This window comes from Embiotoca jacksoni, unplaced genomic scaffold (assembly GCF_022577435.1).
Source record: "Embiotoca jacksoni isolate LCO1_2020_lvr unplaced genomic scaffold, fEmbJac1.0.p SCAF_50, whole genome shotgun sequence".
Classification (NCBI taxonomy): domain Eukaryota; kingdom Metazoa; phylum Chordata; class Actinopteri; family Embiotocidae; genus Embiotoca; species Embiotoca jacksoni.
In genome coordinates, this window is record NW_027185404.1 from 691,930 (window position 1) to 711,727 (window position 19,798).

The 19,798-nt window shown below is 44.2% G+C and overlaps 1 protein-coding gene and 1 pseudogene across 5 annotated transcripts; one reads left to right on the forward strand and one right to left on the reverse strand.

Moving 5' to 3' along the window:
- Nucleotides 1-359: 359 nt before the first annotated feature.
- Nucleotides 360-17,885, forward strand: ggctb (gamma-glutamylcyclotransferase b). 5 transcript variants are annotated; one of them, XM_069172007.1, is made up of 7 exons: nucleotides 360-471; nucleotides 552-662; nucleotides 1,063-1,133; nucleotides 6,235-6,359; nucleotides 6,429-6,574; nucleotides 6,695-6,827; nucleotides 10,012-11,038. In XM_069172007.1, the coding sequence occupies exons 4-7, from the start codon at nucleotides 6,249-6,251 to the stop codon at nucleotides 10,174-10,176; spliced, it is 555 nt and encodes a 184-aa protein (XP_069028108.1). In that variant the 5' UTR covers nucleotides 360-471; nucleotides 552-662; nucleotides 1,063-1,133; nucleotides 6,235-6,248; the 3' UTR covers nucleotides 10,177-11,038. The 5 variants fall into 5 exon arrangements, with proteins under 5 accessions (XP_069028108.1, XP_069028109.1, XP_069028107.1 ...); XM_069172008.1 differs by having other exon boundaries at nucleotides 1,066-1,133; XM_069172006.1 differs by lacking the exons at nucleotides 360-471; nucleotides 552-662; nucleotides 1,063-1,133 and adding an exon at nucleotides 17,828-17,885 and having other exon boundaries at nucleotides 6,091-6,359; nucleotides 10,012-10,194.
- LOC138211844 (uncharacterized) lies at nucleotides 11,729-14,370 on the reverse strand (annotated as a pseudogene).
- Nucleotides 17,886-19,798: the final 1,913 nt, after the last annotated feature.

Consider the following 19,798-nt stretch of genomic DNA (forward strand, 5'->3'; position numbering starts at 1 on the left):
GTGTGTGTGTGGCTCATCAGCAGCTCCACTCGTCCTTCACAGTTTTATCAGCTCAACGTATTAACAACAATAAACTCAGAGGTGATGCAGGATGACACCATTATTATCGATGCATTATAGTACAGTGAGTTTCTGCCCTGTGATTGGCTGATTAGATATCTGCTTTCATGAGAAGGTGTACCTAATAGTGAGTGTGTGTTCCAGTACACCTGTACTTCATTACTGTATAATGCAGGAACACAGAGGGACACAGCTCTGTGAACAACGCAGTACATCAGTGTGTACGTGCTGCCATCTGGTGGCTGAGATGAAACACAACAACTGGTACAGGAAGTGAGGAAGATGAGGTGAGACGACCACACATCACAAGTCGATAAAACAAGCAGGACGGTAACTTCTTTATTGGAGACACTGGAGACATCCTGATGGGTGGAGGAGACATCCTGACAGGTGGAAGGACATCCTTACAGGGTTAGTCGGTAAAACAAGCAGAACGGTAACTTCTTTTTTAATGAATGACCTACTGACACATGTTGTCATTCTGTTAACAGGTCTCGATCCAAACGTCAACATGACTTCAGTCTGCTTCCACTAAACAGACACAACGAGAGAAGACGGACCGGAGACACGGAGACACGAAGACAGGAGGGACATCCTGACAGGTGGAGTAGAGTTGGGATACAATGACCTACATACACTGGCAGGTCCAGGTGTCGGTTCTGAGTCAGAACATTAACAGAACAAGAACAACTAGCTTCACCAGAACTGTAACAGGTTCGGGGGAAAGAACAAGAACAGCTCTGAGAACAGCAGGGCTGCAGACTCTTCATGAAACAGGACGTGGAACATGAAACAAGCTGGATATTTTATGGTCTTAAACTGAAGACCATAAAATATCCAATTTAACAGCCAATAATTTGGTCTTAATAACCAGGTCGACAGATTGTTCCTGCTGTATTTACTGTTTCACACTAATGTTACATTCATGGGTGGATGAACTGATGAAACGTGTTTTGTGTTGTTCAGAACATTTTTTAAGATGATTATTTTCTTGTTGAGAAGCAGCAGAATCAGACTGATGTGTGGAAACAGAACCGGGTCGTCCTGTTTAGAACTGACTCAGCATTAAAGAGGTGAGTGTGTATTCACAGACGGTTTGACTATAATCTATGATGCAGTTTTAAAGCCTCTGCGTGTCGGATGATACGAACTGATGGTGATGTTTGAATGTGACGTCAGTGGAAACAGCTCTGTTCCTTCCTGTCTGACCACAAAGTGTCTTCATGTCTCCGTATGTTATGTTGAACCAGCCGGTGACCCTGAACAGGATAAACAGTTTATTATTAATCTGTTATACAAGGGGACTTTGACTCTTCATACTGAATCAACACTGAAAACAATTCAACCACAACAGACTATCATTAAAGCAACGCATTAGGTAAGATAATAGAAGCCTGTTATAATAAAAAAAAACGTCATATTTTCGTCAAGATAATTTTAATGTATTCCATAACTGTAGCTGAACTATGAAGCTCAGAGAGAAACACTGAAACATGAGTAGTTTATGTGGGAGCAGTTAAAACTCACTGACTCTGAGACTCAGAAAGATAAAGCTCCTTAGAGGTCGTCTGAGAGCTCCGGGTTTGTTTCATGCATGAAGTGGTACAGTGTAAAGTGCAACGCACACTGGGAGCATCGCGCATAGACATGTCAGCTAATGTGTGTGTCTGTGGTAGTCTCCTGAAAGCTGCCCTATAAACAGATTGACACAGAAAACACTGACTGCAGGTGTTTTGACCTGCACTCACCCCTTACTGCAACACAAAGCATCATTCAATCACTGCAGTCTGATCTCAGCAGGAAGCTCACCGCTGTCTATAAAATGTTTTCATGTGTCATGGTTACACTTTAATTTTTTAATCTGTATTTATCCTCTGCGTGTTGTAAACATCAGAGAAAATATGAACAACATCTTTAAATGCAGTGATGTTTTTTAACCTTGGAACAGGAGTCAGGGCTGGAAAATGCTTCACATTGTTTCCTCTACACATTGTTGAAGTGAAATGGACCCATTATCCTCTTCTTATCCTGTTCTTAACAACTTACTGCTATGATTTTCTACCTTAAGACTTTCTTTTTTGGTCTGAAATTTTGTCTGAACTTAGAACCAACATGATGCTCAAAGTTATAAAAAAAAAAACTTGAGAAAAGTGACGTAGCTTTATAAACAGTCTGTGTCTGTAATATAGAATACACCTCTAGATATAATGTGACACATCTAGATACAATGTTACACCTAGATACAATGTGACACATCTAGGTACAATGTTACACACCTAGATACAATGTGACACACCTAGATACAATGTGACACATCTAGGTACAATGGGACACACCTAGATACAATGTGACACACCTCCGTACAATGTGACACATCTAGGTACAATGTGATACACCTAGATACAATGTGACACACCTAGGTACAATGTGACACACCTAGATACAATGTGACACGCCTAGGTACAATGTGATACACCTAGGTACAATGTGACACACCTAGATACAATGTGACACACCTAGATAAATGTGACACATCTAGGTACAATGTTACACACCTACATACAATGTTACACTTCTAGGTACAATGTGACACACCTAGATACAATGTGACACACCTAGGTACAATGTGACACATCTGGGCATAATGCGACACACCTAGATACAATGTTACACATCTAGGTACAATGTCACACACCTAGATAAATGTGACACATCTAGGTACAATGTGACACACCTCCATACAATGTGACACATCTAGATACAATGGGACACACCTAGATACAATGTTACACATCTAGGTACAATGTGACACACCTAGATACAATGTGACACATCTAGGTACAATGTTACACACCTAGATACAATGTGACACATCTAGGTACAATGTTACACACCGAGATACAATGTGACACATCTAGGTACAATGTTACACACCTAGATACAATGTGACACATCTAGGCACAATGTGACACATCCAGGTACAATGTGACACACCTAGGTACAATGTGACACACCTAGATCCAATGTTACAAATCTATGTACAATGTTACACATCTAGATACAATGTGACACATCTAGGTACAATGTTACACACCTAGATACAATGTGACACACCTAGATACAATGTGACACATCTGGGTACAATGTGACACATCTAGGTACAATGTGACACACTTCGGTACAATGTGACACACCTAGGTACAATGTGACATACCTAGGTACAATGTGACACATCTAGGTACAATGTTACACACCGAGATACAATGTGACACATCTAGGTACAATGTGACATACCTAGGTACAATGTGACACATCTAGGTACAATGTGACACACCTAGATACAATGTGACACACCTAGGTACAATGTGACACATCTAGGTACAATGTGACATACCTAGGTACAATGTGACACATCTAGGTACAATGTGACACACCTAGATACAATGTGACACACCTAGGTACAATGTGACACATCTAGGTACAATGTGACACACCTAGGTACAATGTGACATACCTAGGTACAATGTGACACATCTAGGTACAATGTTACACACCTACATACAATGTTACACTTCTAGGTACAATGTGACACACCTAGATACAATGTGACACACCTAGGTACAATGTGACACATCTAGGCATAATGCGACACACCTAGATACAGTGTTACACATCTAGGTACAATGTTACACACCTAGATAAATGTGACACATCTAGATACAATGGGACACACCTAGATACAATGTTACACATCTAGGTACAATGTGACACACCTAGATACAATGTGACACATGTAGGTACAATGTTGCACACCTAGATACAATGTGACACATCTATGTACAATGTAACACACCGAGATACAATGTGACACACCTTGGTACAATGTGACACATCTAGGTATAATGTGACACACCTCGATACAATGTGACACACCTAGGTACAATGTGACACACCTCCATACAATGTGACACATCTAGATACAACGTGACACACCTAGATTCAATGTGACACACCTAGGTACAATGTGATACACCTAGATACAATGTTACACATCTAGGTACAATGTGACACACCTCCATCTTTGTATGAAAGTGTCCATTTTCAGTCACAGACTGACAGTCATTTGTTCCACTATGTGAACTGACCTCACTCTCTCTACACACTGACTTATGGTGGGTGACTTTTGATCCCAGAGTGTCTGTAATGTTGTGTGTATTGTGTGTGTTTCTCTGTGTGTGTTTGTTATGATGTGTGTATCTGTGTGTCTGACGAGGAATCGGTGTCACTGGAGAATGGTGTGTGTTTGTTATGATGTGTGTATCTGAGTGTCTGACGAGGAATCGGTGTCACTGGAGAATGCTGTGTGTTATGATGTGTGTATAGTGTGTGTGTGTGTGTGTGTGTGTGTGTGTGTGTGTGTGTGTGTGTGTGTGTGTGTGTTTGTGTAGTGTGTGCGGGGGAGATTTGCATGAGAATACAGTGTGTGTTTGTTTTGATCAGCTGTGTATTGTGTGTGTGTGTGTGTGTGTGTGTGTGTGTTTGTGTTTGTGTAGTGTGTGTGGGGGAGATTAGCATGAGAATACTGTGTGTGTTTGTTTTGATCAGCTGTGTATTGTGTGTATGTGTGTGTGTGTGTGTGTGTGTGTGTGTGTGTGTGTGTGTGTGTGTGTGTAGTGTGTGTATTATGATCTGTGTGTATGTGTATAGTATGTGTGTGTATTATGATGTGTGTGTGTGTACAGTGTATGTGTATTATGATGTGTGTGTATGTGTATAGTGTGTGTCTGTATTATGATGTGTGTGTGTGTGTGTGTGTGTGTGTGTGTGTGTGTGTGTGGGTCTGTATTATGATGTGTGTGTGTGTGTGTGTGTGTGTGTGTGTGTGTGTGTGTGTGTGTGTGTGTGTGTGTGTGTGTGTGTGTGTGTGTGTACTATGATATGTGTGTGTGTGTGTGTGTGTATAGTGTGTGTGTATTATGATGTGTGTGTGTGTGTGTATATTATGATGTGTGTGTGTGTGTGTGTGTGTGTGTGTGTGTGTGTGTGTGTGTGTGTGTGTTTGTGTAGTGTGTGCGGGGGAGATTAGCATGAGAATACAGTGTGTGTTTGTTTTGATCAGCTGTGTGTGTGTGTGTGTGTGTGTGTGTGTGTGTGTGTGTGTGTGTGTGTGTGTGTGTGTGTGTAGTGTGTGCGGGGGAGATTAGCATAAGAATACAGTGTGTGTTTGTTTTGATCAGCTGTGTATTGTGTGTATTGTGTGTGTGTGTGTGTGTGTGTAGTGTGTGCGGGGGAGATTAGCATAAGAATACTGTGTGTGTTTGTTTTGATCAGCTGTGTATTGTGTGTGTGTGTGTGTGTGTGTGTGTGTGTGTGTGTGTGTGTGTATTATGATCTGTGTGTATGTGTATAGTATGTGTGTATGTGTGTGTATTATGATGTGTGTGTGTGTGTGTGTATTATGATGTGTGTGTGTGTACAGTGTATGTGTATTATGATGTGTGTGTATGTGTATAGTGTGTGTCTGTATTATGATGTGTGTGTGTGTGTGTGTGTGTATGTGTATATTATGATGTGTGTGTGTGTGTGTGTGTGTGTGTGTGTGTGTTTTGATCAGCTGTGTATTGTGTGTGTGTGTGTGTGTGTATTATGATGTGTGTGTTTTGATCAGCTGTGTATTGTGTGTATTGTGTGTGTGTGTGCGTGTGTGTGCGTGCGTGCGTGTGTGTGTGTGTGTGTGTGTGTGTATTATGATGTGTATGTGAATAGTGTGTGTGTGTATATATTATGATGTGTGTGTGTGTGTGTGTGTGTGTGTGTGTGTGTGTGTGTATAGTGTGTGTGTATTATGATGTGTGTGTGTTTGTGTGTGTACTATGATGTGTGCGTGTGTGTGTCTAGTGTGTGTGTGTGTGTGTATGTGTGTGTGTGTGTGTGTGTGTGTGTGTGTGTGTGTGTGTGTGTGTATGTGTATATATATATATAGTGTGTGTGGGGGGGATTAGCATGAGAATGGTGTGTGTATGCTGGAAGGCCGGTACTTCATGAATGACGGTGCAGTTCGTGCTCTCTTCGCTCCTCTGCTCCTCCTCACACCCAGCTGTGGCTCCGCTCAGCTTCACCTCTGCATCCCTTCGACAGCTCCTCATCCTCCTCACCTCCTCTTCCTCCCGACAGACGCTGATGACAACATGGAGAATAACCACACCTTCCTGTACTTTGCATACGGCAGTAATCTGCTGAAGGAGCGGCTGCAGCTGAAGAACCCCTCAGCGACCGTTCACTGTGTGGGCCAACTCAAGGTACCGTCTGATGTTCTGCTCCATACGAACTGTCCACGCTGATTTTAAATGTTCTTGTTCTGTTGTCAGGAATATAAGCTGGTGTTTGGGAACCATAAAGGCCTGGCCAGTGACCGGTGGCACGGCGGTGTGGCCACCATCGAGCACAGCCCCGGGGACGAGGTGTGGGGCGTGGTGTGGAGGATGAACATGTCCGACCTGGAGTCTCTGGACAGGTGACGCTTTCTTCATCACTTCATGGATTTCTGTGAATGTTCCCTGTGAAGCTGACATTTCCTATGTGTGTGTTAAATGTGTGTGTTAATATGTGTGTGTTAATGTGTGCACTCCCTCAGTCAGGAGAACGTGACGTTGGGAGCGTACAGTCCTGTGGAGCTGTCAGTGAAGACAAAAGGCCAGGAGCTCAACTGTCGCACCTACATCATGAACAGCTGTGTGTACGCCCCTCCGTCACCTCAGTACCTCCAGGTGAGACTGATTTACCTGCATGTGAGCACTTTAATGTGAAGCTGGAGGAGGGATTCCTTCAAGGAAACTCAAAATATTAAAAAAAAAATTCTTCAACTTGGAGAAAGTCCTGTTTTCCAAACGTTTTAATGGAGAAAGTTGATTTTATTTAGCAATTTCGTTGTCAAAAAAATCCTCAAACCAGAGATGTATGTTTCTGCATCACTGGTGTGTCAGCTTGGTGCTCTCTGCCTCCTCCTGAACATGTAGACAGTGACAGACACTGGTTTGTTGAAAGGTTTACAGGACAAATGGTTGGGAATGTGTTTAATTTTCATGTGCTCGGTCTGTAAGCTCATGTTGTGTTTATATGTAATAACTAGTAACAAGCAGCCGTGTCAGATACCTGCCGCAGATTGAAAAGTACTGTTTGGCTGGAAGCAGTGTTCACAGGTGGACCACAGTCGTGTTGGTTATCTTCATTCCTACCAGCATGCAGCTGTTCAGTGTGTACATACACAGGGGTGAAACTGAAAGCATCACTCAGCGGGAGCAATGTCACTTTAATGTTGTTGTTTTGATTCAGAATGAAATAGAATAAGATCATGAAACAGGTCAGGTGGTGTCGTTATCTATTCATTCCTGTCCACGTCTCTCCCTGAAGCATCTGGAAAAGAGATGAGCCGGCTCACAGCCCTTGTCACCTGACCAAGTGATCACATGACCGTGTGATCACCAGGTCCAAACAGGCAGGACCACACCGTCCATGCTCCAGTTCACAGGCCTGACAGCCTCAGTGCCAGATTGTTCTTTTGCACATGTGAGAGCTCCGAACATGCCTGACAGTATGCCTTTGTAATCTCACCTTTGTCCTCCATAGTGTGTCTCGTACACTATATTGTTTCATCTGTTCTGCTGGTTCTTCTCTGTGTGAGCTGCAGGATGTTCTCTGATTTACTCTGATCTGTGGATCCCGACACGCTGGAGCTCCTACGGAGCAACACAGCGTTCAGTAAAGAACAGCATCCCCGGTCGAGGAACCCTAATGTGTGTGGACGAATGGGGATGTAATGTACAACCCTGTTTCCCAAAAAGTTGGGATGCTGTAAAATGTTAATAAAAACAGAAATGAATAATTTCAAAATTATGTGTACCCATATTTAATTGAAAATAGATCAAAGACAACATATCAAATGTTCAGATGGAAACATTTTATTGTTTTATGAAAAATATATTCTCATTTTAAATTTGATGGCAGCAACACGTCTCACTAAAGTTGTGACAGGGTCATGTTTACCACTGTGTTGCATCACTTCTTTTAACAACACTCTGTAAACATTTGGGAACTGAGGAGACCAGTTTCTGGAGTTTTGAAAGTGAAATGTGGTCCCATTCTTGCCTGATAGAGGATTTCAGCTGCTCAACAGTTCAGGGTCTCCTTTGTTGTATTTTTCATGTCATGATGCGCCAGAGGTTTTCAATGATTGACAGGTCTGGACTGCAGGAGGCCAGTTTATCAGCGGACTCTTCTACTACTGAGCCATGCTGTTGGAATACATGCAGAATGTGGTTGGACGTTGTTCTGCTGAAATAAACAAGACCTTCCCTGAAAGAGACGTTGTCTGGATGGCAGCATATGTTGCTCCAAAACCTGAATATATCATTCAGCATTAATGCTTCCTTCCAGATGTACAAGCTACCCATGCCATGTGCACTAATGCATCCCTGTACCATCACAGATGCTGGCTTTTGAACTGAGCGCTGATAACAAGCGAGATGGTCCCTCTCCTCTTTAACCTGGAGGATGCAGCATCCATGATTTCCAAAAGAATCTCAGATTGTGATCCGTCAGACCTCAGGACAGTTTTCCACTTCACCTCAGTCCATCTTCAATGATCTCGGTCCAGAGAAGGCGGCGGTGTTTCTGGATCATGTTTCTATCTGGTTTCTTCTTTGGAGAGTTTTAACCTGCATTTGTGGACACAGCGATGAACTGTGTTCACAGACGATGGTTTTCATGAGTGTTACTGAGCCCATGCAATGATTTCCACGACAGAATTGTGTCTGTTTTTAATGAATCTTTTAATGATATTATGAACCGCAGATGATGAAATCCACTAATTCTTTGTAGTTTTACGTTGAGGAACATTATTCTTAGATTGTTGCACTATTTTCCCACACAGTCTTTCAGAGAGTGGTGAACCTCTCCCCATCTTCACTGCTGAGAGACTCTGCCTCTCTGAAATACTCTTTTTATACTCAATCATGCTGATCTGTTGCCAGGTAACCTAATTGATTGTGAGGATGTTCCACCAGGTGATTTTTTTTTTTTTAGCATTACACAACTTTTCCAGTCTTTTGTTGATCCTGTCCCAACTTTAAGACATGTTGCTGCCATCATATTCAAAATGAACATATATTTTCAAAAACAATACAATTTCTCAGTTTTAACATTTGACATGTTGTCTTTGGTTTATTTGCAATCAAATATGGGTTTGAGATTTGCAAATCATCGCATTTTGTTTTTATTTATATTGTACACAGCGTCCCGACTTTCTCAGAAACGGGGTTGTACACTGTAGCAAGGTTGGTGCTATCGGGGTCTCACCTGGACACAGATGACACGCTCAGTCATAGGTTCAGGTGTAAAATGCTTTTATTTGCCTGGCCCATACACCAATGTACTCATGCAACCACTTCCTCCTCTTCCTCCTTCTCCCCTTTATTAGGGGAGAGCTCATCAGTTCACATCCAGCTCAGCTGTGCTCATCAGTCCGTATTCGGCTCAGCTGTGCTCATTACACCTGCCCAGCACCGTTCCCTGAATCACTCCTCCCACTCTCTACCCCCTGCAGCTGAGCTGACCACACCCCGCCACCACATACACGTTACACATGCAGCCGGTGCTAATGTGCTGTTCAGGCAACAACTGTCCTGGTTGACAATAAGATTTTAGCAGTAGCTCTGAACATGAATCTAGACTGTTTTCACCGCTATACAATGAATATCTGGCTTCAAGGACTCAGGTTGTTTCTAACTTTCCGTGTTATTTTGCTACAAAGCACAAATGGACCTTAAAGTTTCTAACATCTCGCAGCTCACTGTTAATGTCTTGAAGCTCCATGCTGTTGTCAGCAAGAGATTGAGGTATGTGTGACTGCTGAGAATCAGGATTATGTCACTGTGTTGTGATTGTCGGCTGCAGGTGATTGTGATGGGAGCAGAGCAGAACGGACTGCCAAAGGACTACCAGGAGAAACTGCGGGCAATCGAGACCAACATGTACGAGGGTCCCCTCCCCGTGATGGCTGAGCTGGAGCGAGCCAGAAGGAAAGCCAAAGAGAGGGCCAACCACCGCTCCGATGCCTGATAATGCAGCACAATCCAGGTCCACTTCTCATTACAGGAAAAGCCTCATGTCAGTACTGTTCACTGGATCTTTACCCGTTTAGCTGAGCCAGCTGCTCTGTCTGTTGGCTAACCTTAATTACAGCTGCGGGGTCTGTGAGTATACGACTACTGTTTATCACTGACCGCATGCAGCATTGATTGGTCTGTGGTCTCACAGGAGTTGGCTGTACAAATGGAGATGATGGAAGCAGCTTTAACTGAATACACTTCACCTTAAGGAACGATAGTATAAACTATTTTCTTGTCGGCTTAACAATCCTGCTTTTATGTTTTTATGGTTGAGATATGTTTCACTGTTTTACACACCAACCAAAGCTTGGACAGACCAACTCATTCAAGGATTTTACTTTATTTTTACTATTTTCTAAATGTAGAACAAAAGTGAAGAAATCAAAACTATTAGATAACACAGAATTACGAAGGACTCCCCCACATGCTCTGTACTTTTTGGCTCCGACTCCTCCCGATCCATCGCAGCTGGGTTCAGGTCCTAGACTGTGGAGGTCAGGTCATGTGACGCTGTTCCATCACTCAGCCCTCACTAACTCTGAAGGTGTGTTTGGGTCACTGTTAAAGAACGAACGAGGACAAGCAGATGTGATGATATGTCACTGTAGGATGTTGTGATAGCTGTGCTGATTAATTATTACCTTGAATTCTGAATAAATCTCAAATACTGGTACCTGTGAGTAGTCTAAATAAAAATATGTACTTGGTGATACATCCGTGACAGCCGTAGGAAGGATATGGTTATTTGTCCCTTAAAAATTACAATTTTATTCGTACAGAAGTTGATGATGTCATTACTGCTGAGAGTTGAAGGAATAGAAGGACAACAGAAACTCTGAGAGCTGGTGTTATGCTGAAACCCATCCCCCATCAGATTCTGTGACCTCCCCAGATATTCTTACCCTCATACCTCATGACTAAACCGAACCAACCTGACCAACACCTTCAAGCAGAATCTGATGGGTCTCAGTGCTGAGGGCAGACTGCTGGATGCTACAGTGACTCACTATCGCCCCCTAATGTACAATGAAATGGGATTTAATCCATACAAAGTACGTACACCTTTAAGAAACTTCCAAAGTTTCTGATTGAAACTGTGTTTTGTTTTTGTTTTTTTAACAAATATATTCCAAAGAATTTAACACACAAACCACGACACACATTTAAGTCAGATTTTTCATTCAGGACTTTTACTTGTTATGGGGTATTTTTACATTGTTGTATTAGTACATTGACTTAAGTACAGGATTTGAATAATTTTCTCCACACGAGCCGGTACCTGCAAACTATTCCAGGTGACGACCTCATGAAGATGATTATGATATTATCAATTCACGACCAAGGACCACGACCTCAAACACTGAGAATTATTTATTGATTATTTGGAGCGATGATGAATGGTTGAGGGAGACAGAGCCGAGGTGAGACTTAGCGGTTTGGGGAACACTTAGTTGAGGATCCTCTGTGGCTCCTGGGCCTCGCAGATCCCCAAAAAAGCCCTTCTAAGAAAGAAGGGATGCCTGGCCCTTGCGCAGGTCTTTGAGGCTGTGGCGAGTGTAAAGCTGGTAGACTTGGGAGGACCATGACATTGATTAGGTGGTCTGGGACTCCTCTGCTTGACACAGTAGTGGCTGCTCCGATGCGGAAGGAGTGGTCAGAGAAGGAGTCAGGATTCATTCCGGAGATGATCAGGACTTTCCGGAAGTGGGAAAGGAACCAAGATCGGTTGGCAACGTGGCCTGTTTCGGTGATGAACAACGGTTCGAGGGGAGAAGTTTGCTGGGTTTTTCTGATCTGCAGATAGTATGCTAGAGCTCCGTAAGGGCTCAGATGTGAATTTATTTTAAAATAGAATATAGGGACCGGGTTGCTCACTTGATTTGTTTTACTCCGTTTGAGTGAATAAGCCAAGCAATTCCCGGAGATAGGATAAAGGTCAGCGACACAAGGGTGGTGGCTAAGGTCGAACTTGGCCGAAGAAGATGTGAATTCTGAGCATCGCAAGAAGTCGAAGAACACGAGTAGAAACATGGACTCCAGTGTGCACGCTAGGTGGGCAGAAAAGTGATTAGAGTGGAGGGTGGCAATGCAGCAGGAAATAAGATCATAGGTTAGCGTAAGACGGCAAGGGGTTGGTGGAGGTACTTGACGCTGGAGGCGTTTAATAAGCAGTGACAACTGGGAAAGCGTTAAAGAAGAGCTGGGGGAACCTGTGAGTATTTTTGCGAAGAAATTGATTCCGCTGAGGTAAACCTTAATGGTGGGTATCTTGATGTGTAGGGTCGAATGGGCACAAGAAATGAAGGTTAAACATGGTATGGAAGGAGCCGAAAGAATTACAGGCTGTCCAGTAAGTAGAAAGAGTGCTAGGGGCTAAGCTGACGATGATGGCTTGTTGAGATAAAGTAATGAGTTCTGCAATGGTTGGTTTTAGATGAGGAATATCCAAAAATGGCGGTACCGGGGTTGGATCCTTCTCTGCACCTGGGGCCGAAGTTCTGAAAGTCTGGAGAGAGAGAAGCGGGACACAGAGTGAGCGATAGCGTTATGATGACCGGGAACATGTTTAGCTCGGAGAATGAATTGATGAGTGACTGACAGCCACGTGAGACGGCATATGAAAGGGTGAGTTTGCTCTGCCTTTGTTAATGATGTCGACTATGACAATATTGTCTGAATGAATGACAATAGACCTTTTTGGCCATTCGTGCCCCCACAGGAGAGCGGCAATGACGACTGGATAGATTTCGTGGATGGCTGAAGATGATTGGAGGGAGCCGTGGAGTAACTTACGGAATTCAATGGGCCATTTAGTTGAAAACCATCTTCGACCACAGTGGCCCCCAAAGCCGGTGGAAGGAGCAACGTCGGTATAAAGCTGAATGTCTTCTGGGTTGGAAAGGTGGTCATCGTAAAAGAAGTTGATACCGTTCCAGTTGGAAAGGAGGTGCAGCCACAGCTGCATCTCTGCTCTGGAAGGGGTATCGAGGAAGACTGGATCCAGAAGTGAAGGTGTGGATGATGCACGGGAGAGCAAGTGCGAAAGAAAGGAGCGGCCCTGAGGAATGATGCGCAGGGCGAAGTTCAGGTGACCCAAGAGGGAGAGCGGTTGCTGTTTGGTGTAAGAGGGAGTAAGAAGAAAGTTTTGCAGGAGAAGAATGAGGCGGTGGAGTTTCTCCTCGGGCAAGGAAGCTTGGAACTGGATAGTGTTGAGGGTAATCCCAAGAAACTCCGAGGAGTTTGATGGACCCTCTGTTTTCTCTTCAGAGAGAGGGACACCAAGCTGAACGAAGACTGATTTCGTCATCAAGAGACCATGGGCTGGAGGTGATGAAGGACCAGGAAGTCATCGAGAAGGTGGACCAGATGAGGTATTTTGTGGTTGTCGATGAACACAAGGCTTCTGATAGTTAGTCAAATAATTTAGGGCTGCTCTTGCAGCCGAAAGTGAATTTCACAGTGAAGTAGTAGACGTTCTTCCAGCGGACACCAAAGAGGCACCAGAAGTCTCTGAATGTGAATGAATTTTAAGGTGCTTGTTATGACGGCTTTAAAAAGCTAGCCGCCTCTGCCAGCAAGTTTGATGAGGGAAATGCCGTGTTTTATGGTGGAAAATATTCCACCATAAAACACCTAAAACATCTAAAATATTAGGGAGAACTTTTCACTGGGGATTAAGCTATTTATGCTTGGGATTTGGTCGCCATGGGGGGCTGAGAGGTCAATAATTATGCATTTTTTTTCCTGAATATTTCCTAGTTGCTATGCCTACCAGGCTGATTCAGAAATTTGGGAATGGTGGTTGGGAAAATGGGCTGATCATGAATCCCTCCTTTACCTCTGTGGCTAGCAGGGAGTTGACTGTGTAGGAGTCCCTCAGGGCAGACTGGAGGTTTTTACACTGGAAGGAGACTGATGGAAATGAGATGGGCCCCGGGTGGAAGCCTTCTAAGAGACCCGTAAGGAGGAAACTGACAAAAAGTGGATCTGGAGGATTTTTGAGAGCTTGTTTTAAAGCATGAACGTTTATGGGGGTTGATGCAGACATGGCTACTCATGGTTTTGTAGGATCATGGGGGCAAGCTGGGCGGGAATGGCCACTACCGCAGGAAGGGCAGGTGTGGAGGTACCTGCACTGGGACATGTTGCATCCGGAATCGTTCAAATTATTGCAAATGGTTTTGCCTCCTTGGAGCATTATTGGTCGGCCTTTCCTATCTGATCCTTGAGGCAGGGGTATGCTGACGCTAGATGCTGCAAATTTATGAATTACGTATTTTGGAGGGGCGTTGGTTGGCGGGTGAGTGGTGGCCGAAGGTTGGCTTTGGGGTTTTAGATTGGTTTGGATGGGGATGGTGCAAGTGGTGTCAGGATGGGAAGGAGCGCCGCATAAATTACAGGGAAGAGCTGGACGGGCAGCAAAAATATGGCAATAGAGTTCCTGGTCGAGGGTTCCCCAGTAGGTGGCCTCATTGAACTGGAGGAGACGGGCTTCAGTTTCGGAAGCGAAGTGGTATTGGTAGAAACCTGTTCCTTTTTTAACGATGAGGCCCTCGTGGCTGTCGATCACTCTTGGTATGGCGTGTTGATTAAGGGGAGGGAGAATAAGTTCTGCCAAGTCGATGTATTTACCAGAAATGATCTGTTGGCGAAGGTTCGCGGAGACTGGAGAAGGTTTTTGAGCGGTATGTTGGGAGGAGGAATCGCTGATGCCAAGGAGAAGTGCAGGATGTTTGGTTGGAGAGTGGGTTCGGCGGGTGGGAAAGAGGCCAGAGGTGTGATCAATCTTGCAGTGGTTTGTGGGCCCAGCGACCCAGTGCTGGGAACTGCAGCTAAAGGTGACTGGTGGAAAGAGGTAATGTTAGCAGGATGTGAGGATGGCCACCCAGTCCCACTGATGAGGAGGTTGGAGTGAAGCAAGAATGGCAGGCTGAAAAATTGGATTTCCGGTGCTGGCTGGGTGTAATTGCTGGAGTGGGGGAAAGGGAAGGAGAGTGATTGGGCGTGGGCGTGGGACTGCTCAGTTGGAGGGATGGAAAAGAGGGGTGCTTGCAACTGGTGCCAGAGAAGGGAGCAGGAGATGGTTGGAAAGTGGGGAAGGAAGAAGTGGTAACTGGCAGTCTGGTGCCAGAAAACAGCGTGGTAGGTAGAACAGAAGAGTCAGGAACAGCCCTCGCAGTGCCGGGGATGAACATGGGAGGTGCCTGAGATAGGGGGACAGAAGAATTGCAAGCTGACAACCCGGTGTCAGTGATGGGTGCTGTAGGTGGATGGGAAAGGGGGACAGAGGGAAGAGGATCTAGCAACCCCATGAGGAGGAACAGCAGAAGTGGAGACTGATGAACCTGAGCTAGAAATTGGGACAGAAGACTGTCGAAGTTGAAAGGAATAGGTGAGGGGAGCCGGCATCCCGGAGCCGCTAGAAAAGATGAGTTTGCCTTAGGTGGTAGAGCGGGAAAATAGGTGACATGGTGCAAACCTGGCAACCCAGAGCTTTGCGGTTGGGATGGCGGGTCTTAAAGGTGTGTGGTGACGTCACGGCCAAGCCTTTCGGGTGAAGGTATGTTCATGATTTTTGCCCGACGTGACTTCTGGTAAGTTGTGATGAGTTGGAATAGCTTTGCTTTATAATCAGAGGTATCCCTTTTTCTTTCAAAGCTCTCTGTAAGTGGACTACGGTCCACAGAGCAATTTAGTTGTTTTATGAAAAATATATGCATTTTTTTAATTTGATAGCAGCAACACATCTCAAAAAAGTTGGGACAGGATCAACAAAAGACTGGAAAAGTTGTGTAAAGATTTCAGAGAGGCAGAGTCTCAGCAGTGAAAATGGGGAGAGGTTCACCACTCTGTGAAAGACTGTGTGGGAAAATAGTGCAACAATCTGAGAATAATGTTGCTCAACGTAAAACTACAAAGAATTAGTGGATTTCATCACCTACGGTTCATAATATCATTAAAAGATTCAGAGAATCTGGAGAAATCTCTGAACACAAGGGACAAGGCTGAAAACCAAGATTGGATGGTGGTGATCTTCGGGCCCTCAGGCAGCACTGCATTAAAAACACTATTCTGGAGTGGAAATCACTGCATGGGCTCAGGAACACTTGTGAAAACCATCGTCTGTGAACACAGTTCATCGCTGCGTCCACAAATGCAGGTTAAAACTCTCCAAAGAAGAAACCAGATAGAAACATGATCCAGAAACACCGCCACCTTCTCTGGACTGAGATCATTGAAGATGGACTGAGGTGAAGTGGAAAACTGTCTTGTGGTCTGATGGATCGCAATCTGAGATTCTTTTTAGAAATCATGGAGGCTGCATCCTCCAGGTTAAAGAGGAAAGGGACCATCCAGTTTGTTATCAGTGCTCAGTTAAAAAGCCAGCATCTGTGATGGTACAGGAATGCATTAGTGCACATGGCATGGGTAGCTTGAACATCTGGAAGGAAGCATTAATGCTGAATGATATATTCAGGTTCTGGAGCAACATATGCTGCCATCCAGACAACGTCTCTTTCAGGAAAGGTCTTGTTTATTTCATCAGAACAACGTCCAACCACATTCTGCACGTATTCCAATAGCATGGCTCCGTAGTAGAAGAGTCCGCTGATAAACTGGCCTCCTGCAGTCCAGACCTGTCAATCATTGAAAACATTTGGAGCATCATGACATGAAAAATACAACAAAGGAGACCCTGAACAGTTGAGCAACTGAAATCCTATATCAGGCAAGAATGGAACATTTCACTTTCAAAACTCCAGAAACTGGTCTCCTCAGTTCCCAAATGTTTACAGAGTGTTTTTAAAAGAAGAGGGGGTGCAGCACTGTGGTAAACATGACCCTGTCCCAACTTTTTTGAGTTCAAATTCAATTATTTTTCATAAAACAATAACATTTTTCCGTTTCAACATTTGATGTTGTATTTGGTCTATTTTGAATTAAATATGGGTTTACATGATTTGCAAATTGTCACATTCTGTAAATTGTAGTTGCAGAAAGTTCTGGGCTGGAGTTAAACCAAATTGTAGCTGCAGGTGCTTTTGCTGATGGCAACGTTACACCAACATGCACTAACGTTAGCTCGCTGCTACTGGACTGCATTTAAAACTGGTTGGGTAGCGGGTGCTGATGTTGATCACCTGAAACCGGGAATATTTTCAAAGATTATTGCTTCCTCCTGCTCCGTGTTGTGTACCGTTTTTAATCCGCCCTCGTATATGTTTGTATGTATGTATGTTAAAAATCATTAAGCCGGTAAATCTGCTGGAGGTTGGCTGGTGTTCTGTAATAAAACTTAGAAATATTAATTTTATTATTGGGGCCACGTCCTGTTATGCCTCACCACAACACAGACAGAATCTCTGGAGAAAATGTTTGATGGTTTGTGGACAGAAATTAATGCTAATTCAATTCATCAAGACTCATTGAATCCTTAAACATGTAGAGCGATAAATACTGTGGAGAATTACACACTGTGGTGTGTATGACGTATTTTCTTTTTACATGTGATAATTATGAACCAGTTTTAGATGTCAGGACACAGATAGTCTGCCTGTATTCCTTCGGTGAATCCTAAGTTATGTGTGTTCTCTTCTCAGGAGCCTGTGAGGTTACAGTAGAGCCTGAAGACACCCAGCCAACATCCTGTCTTCTCATTCATGTAACAATAAAGCTTTATTCATCATTCTGTTGCAGTATGGTCTTTGTTAGTATGATATCTACCAGGCTATAATATGACCCCTGAACATAATGAATGTATGATTTACACCGATCAGTGGATGTGCAGGAGGAGAGCTGTCAGTCGGTCGTCACCTGGTGGTGTTTGACAACAGGCTGTAGATCTGATGAACACTAAAATGTAGGGAGGATGAACTACTGCAGGAAGGTATCTCTAAGAACAGGACATTGAGTTGTGTCCGCAGCACTGAGAGGCCTCTACTGGTTGTGGATGCTAAACATTGGTCGTAGAGTTTTGAAAGGCCTTTTTTATCTTTCCAACATGGCAGTGCATGCAGACACAGTAGCTCAACATCTTCAGGACTGACTGAAACCACAGTTTCCTGATGGAGCTCGGAGAATGAAGGTTTAAAGAAATGTTGTAAGTCGGGCTGAAAGTTAAACCAGACAGCTGCCTCTTCTGTTCCTGCTAATGTTTGATCCTTCAAGAACAAAGTGAAGTATGTGAATACTGAGATGTGGCTACATGTTAAAATAGTCTACATCACTAGTGTTTGACAGTTTCTGGTCTCCCTGATCCCTTTAGTGTCCCTTCATCTTTTTTCTTGTCTCTCCTGTGTCTGTCTGTCTGCTCTGTGCTGAGGCTCCTCCCTCTCCAGATCATCCACCTGTCGTTGATCACCTGTCACACACCTGGACTCAATCAGCTCATCTCCTTCCTCGAGTTAAATACCTGCAGACCTGCAGTGACTCAGATAGTCAGGTATCCTACCGAGTTATTCTGACCCCTGAAACTCTTCCTGTCTTCAGTATTCCAGCCAGATGTTGATCTTCAGTCGGTCTTACCTCAGTGTCCTCCAGCCAGATGTTGATCTTCAGTCAGTCTTACTTCGGTGTCTCCTCGTTCTCAGACCTCCAGCCAGATGTTGATCTTCAGTCGGTCTTACCTCGGTGTCTCCTCGTTCTCAGACCTCCAACCACATCAAACATTCAGCCGTTCACCTCAGCTGCCATGTCCCATGTTTCACATTAGGGTTCAGTGCTTTCAGCTAAACGTGACAGAATCAGCCTTTAAAAAGTAATCATTAACATGTGGACTGTCCCAGGAGGAGGATTAGATGTTTACAGCAACATATGTAAAACAGTCCCACACCTCCACCTTGGACAGACGGACTACATCTATCTGTTCCTGCTGCTGCATGCAGACCGCCACCAAACAGGGTGACTGAATAAATGCTTCTGGACTGCTTTGAAGGTAACACACTGGAACGCATTCAAAGAGGCCGTACATTCACAACAGGCAGCAGAGAGGAACCAAACTGTAGCATGTCATGAAGTCACCGGAAACACCTGCAGGCTACAGACTGAGGACCACCTTAGTAATAACACCACCATGCAGGGAGCCGCTGCTCTTTCACATCGAAAGGAGTCAACTGAGGTGGTTGAACAGCTGATCAGGATCCTCCTGGGCGCCTCCCGCTGGAGGTTTTCCTGTCAGGTCCAGCTGGGAGGAGACCTCGGGGCAGACCCAGAACACGCTAGAGGGAATATATATCCCATCTGGCCTGTGACATCTCGGGATTCTCCAGGAGGAGCTGGCACATGTTCCTGGGGAGACGGAGGTTTGGGCTGACCATCGATATAAGCTTTTCTTATGCATGATACCTGAGTACCAGTATAATGGTAATAATAATAAAGTTGAATGGAATTCAGTGGGACTGCATAATACCATCAGATGCTAATTTGGCAATAACAGTTTTGTCATGTCAGAGTGTCAGATTACCGAGAAAGTGACTCAGGGTCTGGGTTGTGACCTCAACAGTTGAGGAGGACAAACGTCTGACTGATGACCTCTGACCTTGAGATAATGTTGAGTGTTAGAAAAAACCTTC

Coding starts and splice junctions, on each gene's coding strand:
- ggctb (XM_069172006.1), top strand. CDS start 6,102: ATGAATGACGGTGCAGTTCGTGCTCTCTTCGCTCCTCTGCTCCTCCTC. Junction 6,575..6,694: donor GACCTGGAGTCTCTGGACAG/GTGACGCTTTCT, acceptor GCACTCCCTCAG/TCAGGAGAACGTGACGTTGG. Junction 6,828..10,011: donor CGTCACCTCAGTACCTCCAG/GTGAGACTGATT, acceptor TGTCGGCTGCAG/GTGATTGTGATGGGAGCAGA.